The 22,511-nt window shown below is 31.1% G+C and overlaps 4 protein-coding genes across 6 annotated transcripts; 1 reads left to right on the top strand and 3 right to left on the bottom strand.

The window, feature by feature from the left end:
* Window positions 1-635: 635 nt before the first annotated feature.
* On the bottom strand, window positions 636-16,376 carry LOC126686707 (uncharacterized). Of its 3 annotated transcripts, none has more exons than XM_050380896.2 (3): window positions 16,154-16,375; window positions 15,376-15,417; window positions 636-1,693 (listed from the first exon to the last, which is right to left on the bottom strand). In XM_050380896.2, the coding sequence occupies exons 2-3, from the start codon at window positions 15,381-15,383 to the stop codon at window positions 745-747; spliced, it is 957 nt and encodes a 318-aa protein (XP_050236853.1). In that variant the 5' UTR covers window positions 15,384-15,417; window positions 16,154-16,375; the 3' UTR covers window positions 636-744. The 3 variants fall into 3 exon arrangements, 2 of the variants coding, with proteins under 2 accessions (XP_050236853.1, XP_050236852.1); XM_050380895.2 differs by lacking the exons at window positions 15,376-15,417; window positions 16,154-16,375 and adding exons at window positions 1,799-1,840; window positions 2,543-2,737; XR_008790999.1 differs by lacking the exon at window positions 636-1,693 and adding an exon at window positions 14,880-15,268 and having other exon boundaries at window positions 16,154-16,376.
* On the bottom strand, window positions 7,447-9,451 carry LOC126686710 (uncharacterized). The gene is made up of 2 exons (XM_056106283.1): window positions 9,330-9,451; window positions 7,447-8,676 (listed from the first exon to the last, which is right to left on the bottom strand). Exon 2 carries the CDS (start codon window positions 8,530-8,532, stop codon window positions 7,591-7,593), a length of 942 nt encoding a protein of 313 aa, XP_055962258.1. The 5' UTR covers window positions 8,533-8,676; window positions 9,330-9,451; the 3' UTR covers window positions 7,447-7,590.
* Window positions 16,377-16,687: 311 nt separating the features above from the next.
* On the bottom strand, window positions 16,688-18,961 carry LOC130014482 (uncharacterized). The gene is made up of 3 exons (XM_050380902.2): window positions 18,789-18,961; window positions 17,910-17,951; window positions 16,688-17,801 (listed from the first exon to the last, which is right to left on the bottom strand). Exon 3 carries the CDS (start codon window positions 17,795-17,797, stop codon window positions 16,856-16,858), a length of 942 nt encoding a protein of 313 aa, XP_050236859.1. The 5' UTR covers window positions 17,798-17,801; window positions 17,910-17,951; window positions 18,789-18,961; the 3' UTR covers window positions 16,688-16,855.
* Window positions 18,962-19,540: 579 nt separating this feature from the next.
* On the top strand, window positions 19,541-22,017 carry LOC126685779 (mitochondrial fission 1 protein A-like). The gene is made up of 5 exons (XM_050379736.2): window positions 19,541-19,721; window positions 20,762-20,900; window positions 20,988-21,109; window positions 21,597-21,660; window positions 21,762-22,017. The coding sequence occupies exons 1-5, from the start codon at window positions 19,629-19,631 to the stop codon at window positions 21,845-21,847; spliced, it is 504 nt and encodes a 167-aa protein (XP_050235693.1). The 5' UTR covers window positions 19,541-19,628; the 3' UTR covers window positions 21,848-22,017.
* The last annotated feature ends 494 nt before the right edge of the window (window positions 22,018-22,511 follow it).

The following is a 22,511-nucleotide window of genomic DNA, read 5'->3' as shown; positions in this document are numbered from 1 at the left end:
TGCTCCAATTATCTGATATTTAATGTGAGCGGATAAAATGACACAAAATATCAAATTAATGGTTTTCTTATTTTTGTAAATTATGAATTTGACCTTAATTGACCTCTTGTGCCGAATTCGGGGGAAACTGCGGCATTTGCTGTTTTGCAGGAAGGAACCGACTCGATATTTCTTTAAATTGTTTACAAATAGAAATATAGAAGAACATTTGATGTCTCTGGAATACTGTTTTGCACTTTAATTTTCATGAGTGCATCATCAAATCAAAATTAACCAATGTAGATTGATCAATAACACTCGATGGGATGTAAAACCGGCGAATTTAGTAAAGCACAACTGCACGAGTGCACAATTAGGAGTTGATCGAGTCAAATTTAGTCGCGAACCATTTAGAATTTGAGCTCTTTTAGTCCATCGTCTAACTCAAGTTTAAGCATCATGATATTTCGGCTTGAAAAGGTCTCGAGTCTAATTAAGTTTTGATTAATTAATTCTATTACTTTCAAAGATCGAGTTAAGGTTGAATTCGATAGTATATGTCTAATTACACTCGGTCACAAAGAAACAATGGAACTTGAGGCAATGATAAAAATCTTTTACAGCAGATATTTTTCTTTTGAATTGAGAGACTAATAAGAAATCAACAAACATTCATTAAGAAGCTAATAAGAAAATCAGCGCACTAAGAACAAGTCTAGGACTAAATTGCAAACAAAATATACCTTTAAGACTACTTAGTAAGATCTAGCAATTTATAAAATCCGAAACATAAAGAATTTTCTTCACGGTAAGTCCATTCTTCTTGATTTTATCAACAATCTCCCCAATAGCTTCCCTAGAAAATCTCCAGTCATTATCAGGATTACCCACTCCATCGACGAGTTTCAACTCACTGTTGAGTTCAATCTTCTCGTTTGTAAAGACAGTAAGAATCACATTTTCCATTATCACCCCACAAGATTTCAACTCCCAAATCGGAACATAAATCGCTCGAACATTTGCTGCATTTGTTGTGTTGTCTTTGAGATTATTAGAATTATTCCTCAATCTTGCAAGCTGCTCTTCTCCAAGTACAAAAATCACATTAAGTGAGTCGAAAAGAACAAAGGTGCGGAGATTAGGAAATTCCTGAATTAGATTCTGAACCACGACGTCATGCCATCCAGCCGAAAGACGCAGCACACATTTCAAATATGTGGTGAAAGAATCGCTGGACTCTAGACGGAATATGTCCATAGTTTGATCGACAAATTTGACATCAGAACTAAACGAATCAGATTGTTTGACAGATACAGCATGTAGATACATTAAAACATCTGAATGAGATCCGAAACAAGCTGCTTTACACTCTTTTGACGAATCAATCTCGACTCGAAGATGTTTGATTTCTTGAAATTTCTTACAAATTGTTTTAAAAGCAAAACCTCTATTGGCAACCGGCTCGCCAAAGACTAGATCCGTAAAGAATTTCAAAGGAGCACCGTGTTTTGAACGAGGTGGAGAGGCCGAGAGATCGACTCTAGCAATAGTAATTGAATCAATTTTCGACACTAGAGATGAAAACCGGTTGCAGACTGCAGATAATCGAATGAGGGTTTCAAGATTCGGGAGCTTGTTGATGATATACAGAACTTCATCATCGGATAACCAATCGAAATAGCTATCTCCTCGTTCACGTTTTCTACGCATTTTGCTGTTATATGGTGGCCCAAGAAAGAGAGACACAATCAAATAAAATGTTTAACAGCAATATAGCATGCAAAAGAAGAACATTGGACTGTCATAAGAAATCACTTACCTTGACATAGAAAGGCCTCGAGTCGATTAGCGTTTCCGAAAACTGCAAAAAAGATTCAAAAAACATTGTAAATCTCTAGAACTATACAAGCTTTGTTTCTCCACAATAACAAACATAAACAATCAAACAAACCATGAAAACAAATACAATTTCTGCTCTTATAGAGCTAAAAATGGACCAAATCAATAGACAACAGATTCTCTTTGGGAGCTTTAGGTACCAAGGTCTTGCCCCAAATCAATTTCTAGGCAGAACACGCACTTCATTCAATCAACGTGTCCTCTTTCGGAAACATTTCGTACACAAGACGTTTCGCACATAAAACTTCATTTTTTACATAGGAAACCATAAAATAATATTATTTCGCCGTGTTCGTGCTACCTAGCTTCCAGGGGATCAAATTACTCACTTTAGTAGTCACCCCAGGAAAAATAAGATCACTGTTAATTAAACAAAATTGAGAAAAACAACACATTTTTTACATTTAATTAGCTGAAATTTCTCAATAAGAATTTTTATAAAAAAATATTAATTCTCAGTACATGAACTTAGAAACAGCAACACACCAAATCTCCAATGAAATTCACATCCAACAATTAAAATTCAAAAGTAAAACCTGATTAAAATCCTATTTTAAATTTGATATGCAATACACCAAATCTCCAATAAAATAATACAATTAGAAATGAAAATGAAGATTAATCTAAAACTTCAATTGTATTTTTCATTAGATAATAAAAATACCTAATTGTATCAGCTCAATTTCTTCTTCACATGCGACAATTAATCAGCTCAATTGAGGATTAAAGAGGGATCATTTCGGGAAAAAAATGATTAGAGAGAAATAGTTTTTTGGAGGGTTTTTGAAATTGCATGGTTTAGCATAGGGGTGAGCAAGGAATCCGGAAATCGGCGAACCTCCGGGACCAAACCAAAAATCAGGAATTGTGAAAATGGGATCTCCGAATTCGTATAAATAATTGGTTCGGTTCAGTTTTGAAACTTTATTTTTCAGTATTGTTCGATACGGAAATTTAGTCGTAATAGTTCGGTATGGATATCACTGGAATCACAGATATTAATTTATCTATAATATATTAATAATAAATTATTTAAAATTATTAACTATCTATAATATTAATATTATGTTAATAATAACTTTTATATTAGATGAGAATTAAACAAATTATATTATTAAAATAATAAAAGTTAAATAAATATTTTATATAAAAAGTGAGCTTATTAAAATTTTAAATTAATTTTATTTTTTAATGATTAATATTCAATAAAATAAATAATTTGTTGAGATAAGAACTTAATTTATAATAGAACATTATGATATGTAGATATTATAAGTTAATATATATACCATCAAAAAAAAGTTAATATATATTAGAACACTTATTAAAATAAACTATAATTTAAATAAATAATTTTAAAAATATTGTTATCTCTATATTAATACTCTTAAATAAATATTTTATATAAAATATGGGTTTGTCAAAATTTTAGACTAATTTATTATTAAAAATTAATATTCAATAAAATAAATAATTTTTAGAACTGTACTAATAAAATTTTCGGTACGAGGAAAGTCGATGGTCAATGTTTATTTTTTTATCCTGGATATTTTCAGTTCGGTTTTTGGTTCGCTTTTGGAGATATCCAGGATCCATTATAGAGAATATTTGGTAGAGAAAAATTGACAACTACCCAACTATATCATAAATATTCTCAAACATACGGGCCTAAGTTTTGATTTAGACAATTACTATCCAAGGTTTGTTTGTTGCAAAACTAAACTTCCCTAATTAGAAATATACGGAAGTTATTATTAAGGTAAACAGTTGTTGAAGATCAAATTTCTCCTAAAATTGCTCTTTAATTTGAATTCAAAGAATATCAGTGAAGATCTTTCCAAAATTTTGCAATATCATTCACATGAAGGCTATTGCGTTAATTTCATAAACAAGAAATTACATGAAGGCTACTGATCAACGAGAAAAAAAAAGAGAACTTATATCAAAATTATGTTTCTATTCGGTTATTTCAGAAGCAAGACATCGAAGAAGAAAATTCATCAAATTTGAAGAACTAAAATCAGGTAATATTCATGAGATTAATATTTGCTGTAATTTTTATTCAAATTTCAGAGCAAATTTTTTATTACCGATGATCAATAATGTATTGAATTAAAGGCTGATGATTAGGTTCAATTTGTATTGTATTGATGAACGATGATAAAATTGCTTAGTTTATTTTTAGTTTTTAGCAATTTTATAGTTAATATTCAGCTAATTATTAAAAAACAATGATAAAAACAGTTTGAAAATATTCTCATGAGTAATCTCTGCGAAAACAGTATGAACTATATCAAAACTGAATTATAAATGTTTAATTATATAAACTTAAAACTGATTAGGTTATCATTAAAAACAGGTTAATGGTGGATAATTTTTGTTTAATGATACTATTAAATGTACATTTTTGATTTGAATTAGTTTAATGAATTATTGTTAGTTTACTAATAGTATTTTTAAGGTATACTACAGGTATACCAATATATTATCAAAAACCTTATAATAATCAATAATTACTGTAATTGCTTTTAATACGTTTACAAATATTATTTTGCAGGAATGAAAACATTGAAAATACTTATCATAACAGAGTATGAGATGAGAGTTTCAACTACTCGAATTATAAAATTAAGGAAATGCTTGTCACAGAGGATACAATTTTTAAGTAGTTAAGCAGGATGATATCTGGTATACTGAAAGATACTAGTTGGAATACCAAATTAGATATCAGGTATCAATTGAGACCTAATCAGCAGTCGTTGGATGTCGAGGATAATGAAAGTGTACAATGCAGCCGATATGGACAGTGGGGACATAATAAAAAGACTTGTCGCGGTCTACCAAAATAGTAATGGATATGATATAATTCAATTTTTTTTGGTTTGAGTAATATGCTATTGGTTGTTGCTTGGTATACCATTGTAACCATTGCCTAATTGTTTAGCGGTTGTTATATTCAACCATTTTTTGACATATGAAAAATAATAAAAGAAAAATTTAGCAAGAATTTACGTGTGTTTTTAATTAAAAATATATGCGGAGTGTTTATAATTTTTTAACTTTGTACAAATGTAAAAAATAATAATTTATTAATTAGGTATCCAATTATTAACCAAACGATTACAAAAGTTAAAAAATTATATTTTATTAATTAGGTACCCAATTATTAACCAACGATTACCATATATATACTAACTATTAGGTGCACTAGTCTGTAATAGGTTAAAAAGAAAATAATCAAGTATAGTATAATCCTTATAAAACAATATGTTGTTTGACCAACAATGTAATACAAATTATAGACTAGATTGTATACCCAAAAATAATTGTGCCATAAAAAAAACAAAATATTAGAATTTCCAAATAGGAACCAACTGTGTATCAAATATTATCCAAAATAGAAACCAAATGTGTACCTGAAACTAGTGTCTACCAACTAGTACCAAAATGTGTTCCAAAAACTACCCAAATGTGTTTTATACACAAACAAAAATATCAGAAACATTTAAAATAACAATCATATTGCAATCTGTTTAAAGTTTTTCTCCAATCTCCCAATCTTCAATTTTAATTTTGGTTCAAGCTCCTCGTCGCTGCCAATGTTTTCATCAATCTTTATATGTCCATATTGATACAAAGAGTAACCAAGACGTTCCCGATGATTCTCGATGTGAAAATCGACCAAAATTGCTCGGTTTATGATCAAATGGTTTGATGGTTTGATAAAATAATATCAGTCCTACATACACCAAATTATGTAAGCATACGATCAGTATAGATACCATTAGGTGCAGTGGATAACAACTGGTTCACAAAAAGTAACACCAATTGTGAACCAGTGGTCAACCTATATTTCACCATCAAAATAAAAACATCAAACACATCAAAAAACAATTCAAACACTGAACATACTAATCTTGATTAAAACGAAAAATTGTAAACTAATTAAAATTTACACCTTAAAAATCATCACACCATTCACTAATAAATCTTGTCTTGGTTCAAGAAATTGAAAGTTGAATTAGGATCATCAAAAGCACATGAATTTCTAAAGCAAACCAATTGATTCAACTCTAAAATTGAAACAAAATATCACAAAGAAACTAAAGTAAACGCCCCCCAATCATTATATAAAAAAAAAACTAAATCAATTACTAAAATACAAAATCTTAGTACGAAAGCATTATAATAGCATTGGTTAACCTCTAGTATACGGTTAGAATCTAACTAGACACCCATATTAATCATAAACATCAATTGACAATCAAAATTAATCCTACAATAAATAATAATTTTGATTGTTACAAAGCATGGTAAATTCTAATCTTTTTAAAATCATAATGACATTGAATAACAAATCACCAACAAACAACTCAAATTAGACAATAAAATCGAATATGAATAAGATAATAATTAACAATATATAACTAATATCAACAACGAATCATTTACGACTAAAAACACCTAAACTCGATCACAAACAAACATCAAAACATGATACAAACATGAAAAAGGAGAAAAAACATATAACAAATAGGAAAAAAAATTCAAAAAATACCTTTATAGCATTAAAGGTATCAACAACAGCCTTCCCTACGGTTGTTAGTGATTTTAAAGTCTTCAAAATCACTATTATCTTCTTTTCAACGAACAAACTTTCAGCGATTCTTCATTGTTGCCGGAATTTCATCAAATTCAACTTTTCTTTTGCTAGAACTGGAATTAGATGTAGATTCGGTCATTTTCTGCTTGGAAATTGTTTGGAAATTGACCTAATTTTCACCATTGTGAAATTGGGAAGTTGTAAAAAATAACAAAAAAAGAAAGATGGAAAGAAAGGTAACCAGAGTTTGAATTGAGGAAAACAAGCCGATAATCTCGCCTCAATCGTGACATGCAAATCTTTTCAACCAACTGGAATCGTATTTCCCAACTTTTAAAAGTATAAAAATGAGAAGAGAAAGGTTAAATATTAAAATTAGAAAGTTGAAATTGTATTCTTCAATTTTGAAAGTATGGGGCGTGTATTTGAGAATAATTTGGGTCAAGCCCGTAATCTGTCTAAAAATCTCTATTTGGTATTATATTTTCAGGCACTAAACTTTTGTTATATTTCATTTGGGTCTTAATATTTAAGTTTGTTCCAATTTAGCCATGCAACATCTGTCTAATTTTAGGGGGCTTATCAACACCTTTTCCATTAGTGTTTATTTCTTTGTGCTTTTTGCTTTGCAGGCTTTGTACAGCAATTCTTTAAATGGAAGCTAAAGTGGGGAAATTTTTCGAGTCTGTTTTATTGAAATTACAGTTTATTTAGGTTTAAAATGATCAGTTAAATACTTGTTTATTTTTTCTTTGCACTTAGAATTTCGATGTGATCGATCCAGCAATTGCCTCATCAAAATCAATTAACGTACATTGATCAATAACATTTCGTGGGATGTAAAATTGGCGAATCTAATAAAGCACGCTACGCACGGTTAGGAGTGTAACCGAGTCAAATTTACTTGCAAGCATTCAGAATTTGAGCTATTTTAGACAATTGTCTAACACAAGTTTAAGCATCATGATATTTCAGCTTGAAAAGCTCTCGAGTCTAAACAATCATTAAGAAGCTAATGAGAAAATCAACAAATTAAGAACAAGTCAAGGACTAAATTGCAAACAAAATATACCTTTAGGACTACTTAGTAAGACATCAATATGATCTAGCTATTTAAGAAAATCCAACACATTAGAAATTTTCTTCACAGTAAGTCCCTCATTCTTCTTGATCTTATCAACAATCTCCCCAATAGCTTCCTTAGAAATTCTCCAGTCAATAGCATGATTATCCACTCCATCAACGAGTTTCAACTCACTGTCGAGTTTAAACTTCTGGTTTGTAAGGACGGCGATAAACACATTTTCCATTATCACACCACAAGATTTCAACTCCAAAATTGGCACTTGAATAGCTCGAACATTTACTGCAATTGTTGTGTTGTCTTTGAGATCATTAGAATTATTCCTCAGTGTTGCAAGTTGTTCTTCTCCAAGTACGAAAATCGCATTAGGCGAACTGGAAATAATTAAGCTGCGGAGATTGTGAAGATCCTGAATTAGATTCCGAACTAGGCCATGCCAACCTGCCGAAAGACTCAGCATCGATTTCAAATATTCGCTGGAAGAATCGATCAACTCCGGACGGAATAAGTCCATAGTTTGATTGACATATTTGACATCAGAACTAAACGAATCAGATTCTTTAATAGATCCAGCATGTAGATACACTAGAACATCTAAATGAGATCCGAAACAAGCTGCTACACGCTCTTTTGGTAAATCAATCTCGACTCGAAGATGTTTGATTTCTTGAAATTTGTTTAAAACTGTTTTAAAAGGAAAATCTCTAATGGCAACGGACTGGCCAAAGACTAGATTCGTGAAGAATTTCAAAACAGTGCCGAATTTAGAACTAGGAGGAGAGGTAGAGAGATTGACTCTAGCAATAGTAATTGAATCAATTTTCGACACTAGAGATGAAAAACGGTTGCAGACTACAGATAATCGAAGGAGGGTTTCAAGATTAGGGAGCTTGTTGATGATATATAGAACTTCATCATCGGATAAGCAATCGAAATAATTTTCTGCTCCCTTAAGTTTTTCCCGCATTTTGCTGTTATTTGGTAGCCCACGAAAAAGAGTGAGATAGAATCAGATAAAATGTTTTACAGATAAAACAAAAACATTGGAATGTCATAAGAAATCACTTGCCTTGATATCGAAAGGCCCCGAGTCGATTAGCGTTTCTCGTAACTGCAAAAAGATTCAAATAAACTTTGTAAACCTCTATAATTATAGAGGTTTTGTTTCTCCACAATAACAAACATAAACAACCATTTGTTAAACAATACCTTCGCAACAAGTTATTTAGCATCTTAGTACAAATAATTGCCAAAGACTTAACTTCAAAACATGAAAAATAAACATTTTTGCTCTATACAGAGCCAAAAAATGAGCCAAATCAATAGATTACAGATACTCTTTTGAAACTACCTATAGGTACCAAGGGCTTGCCACAAATCACTTTCTAGGTAGCACGATCAACTAGTCCCATCTCGGAAACACATTTTCGACACTTGACGTTATGCACACAAAACTTCATTTTAACATAGAAAACCGTAAAATAATACGGTTTTTCCGTGTCGGTTTCCGTGCTACCTAGATTCCAAGTGATCAAATTACTCACTCTAGCAGTCACCCCAGATAATGATACTGATAATAATAACAACTGTTAATTAAACAAATTTAGAAGGGGAAACACATTTTTTAATACTTAATTAACCAAGATTTCTCAAGAAAATGTTCTAAAAATATAAATTCGCACTACATGAACTTAGAAACAGCAATGGAAAGGTCAACAAGTAAGAATCCAAATCAAATTAAAAAGTAAAAACTGATTAAAATACCTAATTATATGAATTCAAACGGCGTAAGATGAAAGAACGGGCAGTTCCGGTAATCGGAGGAAGAGGTAACGGTAATCCGATCACTTCTGATGATGAATTTTTTTGTTTTTTGGAGGGTTTTTGAGACAATGGGTTTAGCTAGCTTTCTACAGAAGATTTGAGAGGGCTAAATATACAATTTGGACCCTTATATTTAGCTCGATTTTTAATTTGAATCTTAAACATTTTTTTTATTTGAAAGTGGTACTTAGTATGTTCAGAAAAGAATAAAGGATCACTTTGACCCCCTGAACTTGGTACAAAATATTAAAAAATGTCCAAATTAGCAAAATATGATCATTTTTACCCTGAACTTGTCATATTTGGTACAAAAACTCCCTCCCCACTTTCACTTAAGAGAGTGAGATACACTCTCCGATTTTGATAGTATTTTATTTTCTAGGGTGGTTTTCTAATGGTAAAAGATTTAAAATATTTTAAAATTTTAAATAAATATCTAACAATTCAAAAAAAATACACTTTAATACTTTTAATTTTAAAATTTTATATATTAAATTAATCTCCATATTTTTCATTTTTAACAAAAAAAATTATTTTTTTAAAAAAAAAATCGTTTTCAGGCGAGGAGGAAATCCTCCTCGCCTGAGAAGGAGCTGTTGCTCCGGTGAGGAGCAGCAGCTCACGATCTGTTCTTGTGAATGTTCTTGTGAAGAACAGATCGTGATACTTATTCTTCTCAATGTTCTTCTCAGGAACATGTCTCACGGCATGTTAGACATGTTCTTCTCAAGAACAGATCCTACGATTTGTTCTTCAATTAAGAATAGACAGAGGTTTCCGGCCAGGAGGAGCCTCCTCCTCGTCGGAAATCAAAAAAAATGATTTTTTTTTTGAAAAAATGTAAAAAGGCCCCTGAATTAGTTAGAGTTTTAATCTAGTGAATTAGAGTTTAATTATAATTAATTAGAGTAAATAATGGTATTTATAAAAGTCACTCTCCAATTAAGGTGCCACATCAGCATAAGAGTTTTTTTGAGCCGGTTATGACAAGTTCGAGATAAAAGTGATCCGGTTTCGCCAATTTGAGCGTTTTTGATACTTTATGCCAAGTTGAGGGGGTAAAGTGATCCTTCGTTCATTCAGAAAATGACAAAATTGATACTTTTTTGACATATATTTTAGGCTAATTCTATGACAATCCCCTCACCTTTTAGCCTCAGTTTATTTGCATATTGATGTTGTAAAATCACTAAAATTTATCAAATTTTAACTTTTTGGTTTCAATTGCACCCTTAATCTTTTTTTACTTGAAAAATACTCAAATCAATAATCTATATTTTTATATATATTATAAATAGTGCTTAATGTTATATTTAAAACAAAAGTTATTTTTTTCAAAAATTATACTAAAACTTAATACTCCATTTTTATTTAATTGTCCATTTAGTCAAAATTGTACATATTCAGATAGTGAGTGTTTTGTCTTAAATTATAAAATTAAATACTAATATAACCCTTTTAATTAGTAAATACATTGTAAATTGACTCATAAAGTCATTTATTAAGAAAAATTATATTTGGAAAATAATAGCTAAAATTGCATTAAAATTCTAAATGGATAAGTAAATAAAGACAAATACATTTTGCTAAATGGACAAATAAGTAAAGACGGAGGGAGTAATAGTTTTCTATTTAATACAAATAAATATCATTAATAAATGAGAAAAGTTAATAAGTATCCTACATGGTTATACTTAATTAGTTTTTTTACTGTTGACCAAAAAAACGTTGATGACATACTTTTTAAGTTTCCAAATTGCACAAATAACTTTATGATATTTGAGGATTACTGTCAACTATAAAAAAGGAAGAAAGTGGTTACAAAAATCAAAATCTCCTACAAAATTTCAAAGCATAAATATATAGCAATTAATATTTAAGAATCTTTTATAATCCTTAATTATAGTAACCGATAATTTGAATTATATGCCATAAACGGCAAAAGGGAAACCAAAAAAATAAAATGATTAAAAAAATAAAAACAACAAACATTTGAGAAATAAAAAAAAATCAGCAAAATAAAAAATTCATCCATCATAAACAATCAACAAATATAAATACATAATATAAATTTATTTATTTTTAAAAAAAATGATATACTGTCAATTTACATGTAGTTAACCATTAATAAATAAAATTAAATAAAAAAAACTATTGAAATCATAAAATCATTTTTAGATAAATCTAACAATAATATATCCTAAAATTAACAATACACCAAATTAATTAACTGTCAATTAACCAATAGTCACTTATTAGTTAACTTTAACTAATAAAAAAAAGATAATTAATATTATGTATTCATGTTGTAGATAACCAACACAAATATAGTTAACTAATAGTTAACCGTTAGGAAACATATAATTACCCCCTAATTATTTTCAAAATTATTCAAATATAACAAAAAAACAACTGAACATCAAATTTCAATTATTTTAAAAATAATCATACGTATAAAAATAACTGTTAATTAACTATTAGTCGCATATTAGTTAACTGTAATTAAAAAAATAATTATCAATATATATTCATATTTTTTATAAAAAATCATATGCGGTTAGTTAACTATTAATTAACCTTTAGAAAATATATAGTTAACTTTAATTATTTTTACATCATTGCTAATATCCCAATTACAATAAAAAGACAACAGTTGCCAGCCACCGCGCCTTCGTTGATCGTCCGCTTTCGTTCATCTTTCGTCTATCTCCGTCCCACTCCAACGACTGCTTTCTTCGTTCAACTCAAACTGCCTTCGTTCATCGTTTTTTTCATCAGTTTGACAGAAAAAAACTGCAATATAAAAAATAACAAAGACGATTCAAATTTTTTAGAAATGCTTGCAGAATTAATGTTTCTGTTATAAGTTAACTAATAGTGTACTAATAGTTACCTAATAGTTAACTAACATGGATACTGACAGTAATTATTTTTTAAAAATGCAGGAATGACAACGTTGAAGGTTGTTGTTTATTATAAAATCAAATGAATTTTAATTAAAGACGATGTGAAATTCTGAACTCTAAAAGCAATAACATATAATAAATTTTTAGAACAATTACCTTGACATCAACGGGCGGAGGAGCAATCAGTTTGTTCTTTTTCACGACATTAACAGTGAAATCCTCGAAATCACTGTCACTCCCTTCTTCTTCTACATGAACTTCAATATAAAAAATAAAGACGATTCAAAAACTTTAAAAATAAATTGTAGAAGAAAAAGAACTTATCTTTGTTGGGGATTTTTCATAGGAGATTGCTTTGTTAAATACCTAATTTTCGTCATTTCAATTTTGTGCCAACCTAAAATCAAATTAAAATGGAAAAGATTTGGTAAATGGGATTGTGGAGTTAAATCAGGCAAGAATATCTGAACAATCTAATGGAAATGAAAATATGCAAAAGGAGTGAGGAGGTTACCATTTCAGTTAACAGTATTTTTCTAATTTAAAAAGTATCTTTTTGCAAATCAAAATCATGAAATTCAAATTATAAAAATGGTAACCGTAAAAGTCCAAATGAACTTTTGTAACCGTATTATTCACATTAAAATGGTCTTAGCCAGTATGTAGGCTAATTTTTTCTTAGTCAATTAATGAAATTTAAATAAAATTTTCAATATATCGTTTTTAATAGACCGGAAATCTCTGCCGCCATACCAGAAAGAAAAACACAAATCTATCACGCTTTTTTTTTTATAAAAATAAGTTATAAAAATAAAAATTGAAACTTTTATATTTTGAGTTTGAAAATGCACATTTTCCTTCATTCTCCTATCATTTTTTTCAAAAATCAAACACCCATTTAAAGAAAAAACAGAACATAAAAAAATTAGTTTCGTTTTAATTTAGCCATTCAACTCCAACTTGATATCGGTCAAATTTCATTTGAGAGGGGCTTATCAACACCTTTTCTATTAGTATTTATTCCGATAAAGGCTCGTGTATGGCCTGAATTTAACATAAAAATTAGAGCAAATTGTTTAAAGGCCCTTGAGGTATACCATAATTAACAGTTTGGTACCCTTTATTGTAAAAATATACTTAATGGTCTCTCAATTTTACTTCCATTAACTGAGAGATCCTTCTATTAATTTGAGAGACCAAATCGTTTAACAGATTGAAACTCGGGTACTATAATCGTTTAAAAATGAGGGACCAAATCGTTTAATAAAATTAAAAGTGAGGGACCAAATTGTTCACAAAACTAAAGACGGGGTACCAAATTGTTTGAAAATAAATGTTGAAATTAACGGAGGGATCTAATAGTTAACAAAATTAAAACTGAGGGACCATTAAATAGACTTTTGAAACAAGGAGTATCAAACTGTTAATTATGGTATATTTCAAAAATCTTAGCGTAATTTGCTCTAAAAATTAATTAAGGTCAAGTTATGAACTTAAAAAAGTAAAATAAATTTGGCATTTAAATTCATTTTGTCTCTTCACCTTAAAATTGTTCAATAAATTTATGTCACATCAGCTCCAATATTTATAAAATGCTCCAATAATTTTCTAACATCTAATGTAGGGGATAAAATGAGACAAAAAGTAAAAAATTATGGTGTTTTTATTTTTTCAAATCATGAATTTGCCCTGATGGCTCTTTTGTACCAAATTCAGAGGGAAATGAACCTTTGTTGGTATTTATTTGCTCTCTGCTCTTTGAAATTCTTGTGACTTGTATGTGCTATTACTTGTTTAAATAGTATATATGTAAAAATGTAGCTTGTAATGGATATCCTTCCTCTTGACTTCATCAAATTTTTTTAACTGTTCTTATTCATGTATTTTGCTTTTTGGTGATGCTGCTTAGTTTCTTTTCGCAAATCGCAGTTGTTTTCCGGTACGATCCTTTTTCGTTCTCTCCTTGTATCGTGCAGTGCACTGTAGGCTGCTCGATTGCTTAGCTATCTCTTTTATCTGGTGCACCGTACTCTTCGGTTACGCTTGTTGTAAAAATTTGTTTTTGTTTTGTCTTATTCTTAAACAGTAAGCGTTGTTAGATAATATGAAATGAGAACGAAGTATTTAGCCAGAGGCGTGAGAAATGTCACTGCCCTAAATGTCACTCCAGTCATTAACAGCAATATACTTTTAGGGCAGTGACATTTTTCACGCCTCTGGCTAAATACTTCGTTCTCATTTCATATTATCTAACAACGCTTACTGTTGCCAATAGCTTCCCTAGAAAATCTCCAGTCATTATCAGGATTACCCACTCCATCGACGAGTTTCAACTCACTGTTGAGTTCAGTCTTCTCGTTTGTAAAGACAGTAAGAATCACATTTTCCATTATCACCCCACAAGATTTCAACTCCCAAATCGGAACATAAATCGCTCGAACAATTGCTGCATTTGTTGTGTTGTCTTTGAAATTATTAGAATTATTCCTGAGTCTTGCAAGCTGTTCTTCTCCAAGTACAAAAATCACATTAGGTGAGTCGACAATAATTAAGGTGCGGAGATTAGGAAATTCCTGAATTAGAAACATTAAAACATCTGAATGAGATCCGAAACAAGCTGCTTCACACTCTTTTGACGAATCAAACTCGACTCAAAGATGTTTGATTTCTTGAAATTTCTTACAAGTTGTTTTAAAAGGAAAACCTCTATTGGCAACCGGCTCGCCAAAGACTAGACCCGTAAAGAATTCCAAAGGAGTACCGTGTTTTGAACGAGGGGGGGAGGCCGAGAAATCGACTCTAGCAATAGTAATTGAATCAATTTTCGACACTAGAGATGAGAACCGGTTGCAGACTACAGATAATCGAATGAGGATTTCAATATAAGGGAGCTTGTTGATGATATATAGAACTTCATCATCGGATAAAAAATCGAAATAGTTATCTCCCCGTTCACGTTTTCTACGCATTTTGCTGTTATATGGTAGCCCACGAAAGAGTGAGACACAATCAAATAAAATGTTTAACAGCAATATAGCATGCAAAAGAAGAACATTGGACTGTCATAAGAAATCACTTACCTTGACATAGAAAGGCCTCGAGTCGATTAGCGTTTCCGAAAACTGCAAAAAAGATTCAAAAAACATTGTAAATCTCTAGAATTATAAAAGCTTTTTTCTCCACAATAACAAACATAAACAATCAAACAATACCTTCATAACAAGTTTTTTATTATATCGGACAAAAAAATTGACAAATAATTGACCACAAACCATGAAAACAAAAATAATTTCAGCTCTTATAGAGCCAAAAATGGACCAAATCAATAGACTACAGATTCTCTTTTGGAACTTTAGGCACCAAGGGCTTGCCCCAAATCACTTTCTAGGTAGAACACACACTTCATTCAATCAACGTGTCCCCTTTCGGAAACAAACAGGACGTTTCGCACATGAAAGTTCAATTTTTACATAGGAAACCGCAAAATAATACTGTTTCGCCGTGTTCGTGCTACCTAGCTTCCAAGTGATCAAATTACTCGCTCTAGTAGATCACTGTTAATCAAACAAAATTGAGAAAAACAACACATTTTTTACGTTTACTTAACTGAAACTTCTCAATAAGAAAACGTTTTAAAAAATATAAATTCTCACTACATGAACTTAGAAACAGCAACACACCAAATCTCCAATAAAATTCACAGGCAACAATTAAAATTCAAAAGTAAAACCTGATTAAAATCCCATTTTAATTTTAATATGCAATACACCAAATCTCCAGTAAAATAATGTAATTAGAAATGAAAATGAAGAATAATCTAAAAATTCAATTGTATTTTTCATTAAATAATAAAAATACCTAATTGTATGAAGAGGGTAAAATCAGTTCAATTTCTTCTTAGCATGCATCAATAAATCAGCTCAATTGAACATTAAAGAGGGGTCGTTTCGAAAGAAAACTTTTGTCATATTTCATTTTTGTCTCAAAATTAAAATTTGTTTCAATTTAGCCATTCAACATCTGTCTAATTTTAGGGGGCTTATCAACACCTTTTCCATTAGTATTTATTTACTGTGCTCTCTGCTCTGCAGGCTTGGTACAAATTCGAAGCTAAAGTGGGAAATTTTTCGAGTCTGTTCTATTGAAATTACAGTTTATTTAGGTTTGAGATGATCAGTTAAATACTTGTTTATTTTTTTTTGCACTTGAAGTTCTATGTGATTGATCCAGCAATTGCCTCATCAAAATCAAAATCAATTAATGTACATCGTTCAATAACATTCCGTGGGATGTAAAACTGGCAAATCTAGTAAAGCACGCTACGCAAGAATAGGAGTGTGACTGAGTCAAATTTACACGCGAACATTCAGAATTTTAGCTATTTTAGTCAATTGTCTAACTCAAGTTTGAGCATCATGACATTTCAGCTTGAAAAGCTCTCAGTCTAAACAGTCATTAAGGAGCTAATGAGAAAATCAACAAACTAAGAACAAGTCAAGGACCAAATTGCAAACAAAATATACCTTTAGGACTACTTAGTAAGACATCAATATGATCTAGCTATTGAAGAAAATCCAGAACATTAGGAATTTTCTTCACAGTAAGTGCCCCATTCTTCTTGATTTTATCAACAATCTCCCCGATAGCTTCCTTAGAAAATCTCCAGTCATTATCAAGATTATCCACTCCATCGACGAGTTTCAACTCACTGTCGAGTTCAATCTTCTGGTTTGTAAGGACGGCGATAGACACATTTTCCATTATCACCCCACAAGATTTCAACTCCAAAATTGGCACTTGAATAGCTCGAACATTTACTGCATTTGTTGTGTTGTCTTTGAGATCATTAGAATTATTCCTCAATGGTGCAAGTTGTTCTTCTCCAAGTACAAAAATCACATTAGGTGATTTGAAAAGAATTAAGCTGCGGAGACTATGAAGATCCTGAATTAGATTCTGAACTAGAACATGCCATCCCGCCAAAAGAGACAGCGTCGATTTCAAATATTCGTTGGAAGAATCGCTCAACTCCGGACGGAATAAGTCCATAGTTTGATCGGCAGATTTGACATCAGAACTAAACGAATCAGATTCTTTAATAGATTCAGCATGTAGATACAATAGAACATCTAAATGAGATCCGAAACAAGCTGTTATACGCTTTTTTGGTGAATCAATCTCGACTCGAAGATGTTTGATTTCTTGATATTTGTTAAAAACTGTTTTAAAAGGAAAACCTCTAATTGCAACGGACGGACCAAAGACTAGATTCGTGAAGAATTTCAAAACAGTGCCGAGTTTAGAACGAGAAGGAGAGGCAGAGAGATCGACTCTAGCAATAGTAATTGAATCAACTTTCGACACTAGAGATGAAAATCGGCTGCAGACTACAGATAATCGAATTAGTATTTCAAGATTAGGGAGCTTGTTGATGATATATAGAAATTCATCATCGGATAACCAATCGAAATAGTTTTCTCCTCCTTTAAGTTTTTTCCGCATTTTGCTGTTATTTGGTAGCCCACAAGAAAGAGAGAGACAGAATCAGATAAAATGTTTTACAGCAATATAGCATGCAAAACATAAACATTGGAATGTCATAAGAATCACTTGCCTTGATATCAAAAGGCCCCGAGTCGATTAGCGTTTCTCGTAACTGCAAAAAAGATTCAAATAAACATTGTAAACCTCTATAATTATACAGGTTTTGTTTCTCCACAATAACAAACATAAACAACCATTTGTTAAAAAATACCTTCACATATTTAGCATCTCAGTATAAAAAATTGCCAAAGTATTAACTTTTTTTTTCCCGAAGCCAAAGTATTGACTTCAAAACATGAAAAGAAACAATTTCTGCTCTATACAGAGCCAAAAATGGACCAAATCAATACATTATAGATACCCTTTTGGAACTATACTATAAGTACCAAGGGCTTGCCACAAATCACTTTCTAGGTAGCACGATCAACCTCGAAAGCCTTTGGTACTTCGGTAGGGCTACTCGCCCTTTAAAAAAAATGGGAACCCTTCCCCTATTTCTGCATTTCATTCTCCATTCAGCCCGCCTCAAACAAAATGAGAAAAAACGAGAGGCCTATTGATTCGAAGTCACTACGAAAGGGTCCGTGTACCGTTTCAGAAACATTTCGAAGTCACGCACATCAAACTTCATTTTAACATAGGAAACCATAAAATAATACTGTTTAGCCATGTCCGTATCCAAATGTCCTGTTTACGTGCTACCTAGCTTCCAAGTGATCAAATTACTCACTCTAGTAGTCACCCCAGATAATGATAATAATAATAATAACTGTTAATTAAACAAATTTAGAAGGGAAAAACACATTTTTTAACATTTAATTAACTAGGATTTCTCAAGAAAATGTTATTAAAATATAAATTCGCACTACATGAACTCAGAAACAACAATGGAAAACTCAACAAGCAAGAATCCAGATCAAATTAAAAAAATAAAAACTGATTAAAATACCTAATTATATGAATTCAAACGGCGTAAGATGAAAGGACGAGCAGTTCAGGTAATCGGAGGACGAGCGGTTCCGGTAATCGGAGGACGAGCGGTTCCGGTAAACGGAGGACGATGAATTTATTTCTTGAATTTTTCTGAATTTTTAGATGTAGATAGTTTTTTTGGAGGGCTTTTGAAATGGTGGGGTTTATTTAGCTTTCTAGAGAAGATCTGAGAGGGTTAAATATGCAATTTGAACCCTTATATTTAGCTCAATGTTTAATTTAAATCTCAATGTTTTTTTATTTGAAAGTGGTACTTAGTAAGTTAGTATAATAAGAAAATGACAAAATTGATAGTATATTTTTTTTCCGTCCTTACTCATACCAATATGTGACATACATGTGGTATTGACAGAAGAACTAATTTATAATTTTTTTTATAATATTAAATTTTAGGTTGAAAAAAATCATTCATGATCGATTGAAAATAAATAATACATATATATATATGTCATTCATGTCAGCGGAATAACAACAAAAAAAGCTTATTAAAGGAGGATCAATTTTGTCATTTTTTTACTAATGTTAGGTATCACTTTCAAATAAGAAAATAATAAGGTTAAAATTAAAAACCGAGAAAAAATTTGAAGGTCAAAATTGTATATTTAGCCATCTAAGAATTGTTGTTATTAAATTTTCAGGCACTAAACTTTATTTATATTTCATTTTTGTCACAAATTTTAAATTTGTTTCAATTTAGCCATTCAACATCCGTCTAATTTTAGGAGGCTTATCAACACCTTTTCCTTAGTATTTAGTAACTGCTCTCTGCTCTGCGGGTTTTGTACCATTTCCTAAAATGGAAGCTAAAGTCGGGAAATTCTTCGAGTCGGTGGCCAATTTCTTCGTCGGCGGCGACAGTATTCCGTGGTGTGACCGTGAAATCGTCGCTGTATTGAATTCTTTACTCTTTTTTCCTCTCTAATTTTATTAAAATCACAGTTTAGTTAGGGTTTGAAATGATCTGTTAAAAAATACTCAGGCTACAATATTATTATGTTGATTGTAGTTGCTAAGTTAAAGATGAAATGATTTGATATGTTAAAGTAACTGATTAATGATTCTGTTGATTATATTAAGAAATTAATGACTGTTCAATTTTTATTGTGTTTGTGTGTATGTTGGAAACAAATTATATGCAACAAATTGAATTGAATTGAATTTTAATTTAGAAGTGTTGCAAAATTGAATCATTTAGTTGGGATGATATACTCCCGAAGATTCGAGTTAAATTCGATCAAATTCTTGAAACTTTTAGACTTTCTAAACAGTATGGATTCTTGAAATTCTTGTGACTTGTATGTGTTGTTTGTTGTTTAAATTATATATGTATGTAGTTTGTAATCGATACAATATTTGTAGTTTTTCTTACCGGGTTCCTTAATTTTCTGGACCAGAAGATGAAAGCTATCTTTTTTATTTGGTGTATTGTGTTCTTTAGTTACTCGTACTCTTGTGATACTTGATCATGTGTGTTTAGTTATTCTTGTCTATCAATTCGTTTTTTTATCGAATTGCGGAGACATTATACATGGTTTCTAGAAGACTTCCATGAACCTTTCACCTTTAACCAACTTCTGTAGCGGTTATAGCTGCATAATTTTTTTCAAATACCGTGTTTAGTTTTATATAGTTTGGGTTATTTTATGATGTGTTGAACTTCTATAGTTTAAGTTTCTTGACTGTACGGTTTTCATGAAACTGTCACTCGGTCATTTCTTCTCCTTTCCGTTGCTCCTCTTTTTTGTCAGTTTTTCTGTGTTATCCTGTATGGTTTCTATATTACCAATTTACTTGTAATAGTAAAAAAATTCGTTCTTAGTTTCTTTTCTACTTTTTCCTTCTTTCTGCTCCACAAGCTTTAGCTACTGATCTTGTGCTTGATTATGTATATTATTCCATAGTTTTGTTTATTTGTCTTGACTTGTATAGGGTTGCGAGCAAGAGGTTACCGAAGCGAGTAAAAATTCATCTGATGACTTTAAGAATGAATGCATCATGCGTTTGTCGTGGGCTCTTGTGCACTCGAGAGAGCCGGAAGATGTAAATCGGGGCATAGCAATGCTTGAGTGTAAGATAGTTCTACACCCTCCTCGCCCCCTTTCTCTCTCTCATCCTTGCTATTTTGCTAGGAACTGAACCTATTTAATAATTGCAGCTTCGCTAGACAACACTTCAAGCGCTCTAAAAGTAAGAGAGAAACTTTATCTTTTAGCTGTTGGGTATTACAGAATTCGTGACCATTCAAAGAGCAGGGATCTGGTGGAAAGATGCCTGAAGGTAACTCCATACTCACTATAACCTTTAAGCTTGCAAATCAACATTAACAGCTACTTCTTAAATTGCATAATGTTATTATCTTTCTGATTTTATCTATTCAAACGTTATGCCTGCATGAATCATGACCTAAGTAGCACTGACACTTCATTCAATCAATGTTTTCTTGTTTCTGAAACGTATCTGAAAATTGATGCTTCGGACACTAAAATTCATTTTTAACATTCGAAACCTTATGAATTTAAAATAATACGGTTTCACCGTGTCTGTGTCCGTCTTCGTGTAATGTTTTCTGTATACGTGTTCTACTACATAGATCAGGACTCCATTAAATCTTTTGAGCCTTGCGTTGCGTCGTGTATACTTACAATGTGGTTCAAACTAAATGGCAATCTGTGCTGAAGCTGTATGGGCACCGAAAAAAATACACGAGTATTAACTTATTTTAATACCATGGTTGCATAACAAGGACACTTTTTTTCTTCTTTAGATTGAACCTGACTGGAGACAGGCACAGTCCCTTAAGAAAGCAATTGAAGACCAGATAAAAAAAGGTACAACCAAATCCTAACTGCCTCTCCCAGATCTTGTAGAATTGCTGCCAATGATATTCTTTTGGAGCTAATGCCTATTTTATCTCCTTTTGATTCTATAGATGGTATAATAGGCATCGGAATTGCCGCTACAGCTGTGGGGCTAGTTGCTGGTGGGATTGCTGCAGCTTTTGCACGAAGGAACTGACTCGACCTTCTCTATCTGTGACGATATACTGATGTGCTGAAGAATTAAGTAAGTGATGCTTGATGCAACTCGAAGAAGATAGTATTAGTATACTTTTGTTCATCATTTCTTTTGTTCTCTACATTAGTTGCTCCGTGTTTCTAATCAAAGTTTTGGTGACTTTTCTTTAAGTAGTTTACAAATAGAACATTTGTTGATTTCAAAATCAAAATCAATTGATGTAGATTGATCAACTGCATTACTTGTGGTGTCACAGCTCCACAAATAGGATTGTGATTAAGTTGAATTAACTTGCAAGCCATTCAATATTTTAATTGGAAAATTATTCAAACCCGAATTTATCTCAATCAGTCTAATTTGGTCTACTTTAGTCAATTGCTAACTCGAGTTTGAGTATCATGATATTTCGGCTTGAAAAGCTCGAGTATAATCGAGTTTTGGTTAAGAAATTGTTTTGTCATTTAAAATTACGAAGAGTTTTGAACTTCAGACTTGATTTGATTACACTCTAACATAAGAAAACAGTGAAATTTGAAGGGGCGGTGACAATTTTTTTTTTTTGAGAATAAAAAAAAAGAAATTCTTTTTCAAAACATAAAATAAACCAACAAAATACAAGTCAATGATTTAGCTATTTAATAAAATCCAAAGCATCGCTTTCATT

The sequence above is a fragment of the Mercurialis annua genome, linkage group LG6 (assembly GCF_937616625.2).
Source record: "Mercurialis annua linkage group LG6, ddMerAnnu1.2, whole genome shotgun sequence".
Lineage (NCBI taxonomy): Eukaryota > Viridiplantae > Streptophyta > Magnoliopsida > Malpighiales > Euphorbiaceae > Mercurialis > Mercurialis annua.
Note: the sequence above shows the minus strand (reverse complement) of the source record. Positions and strands in the feature narration are given on the sequence as shown.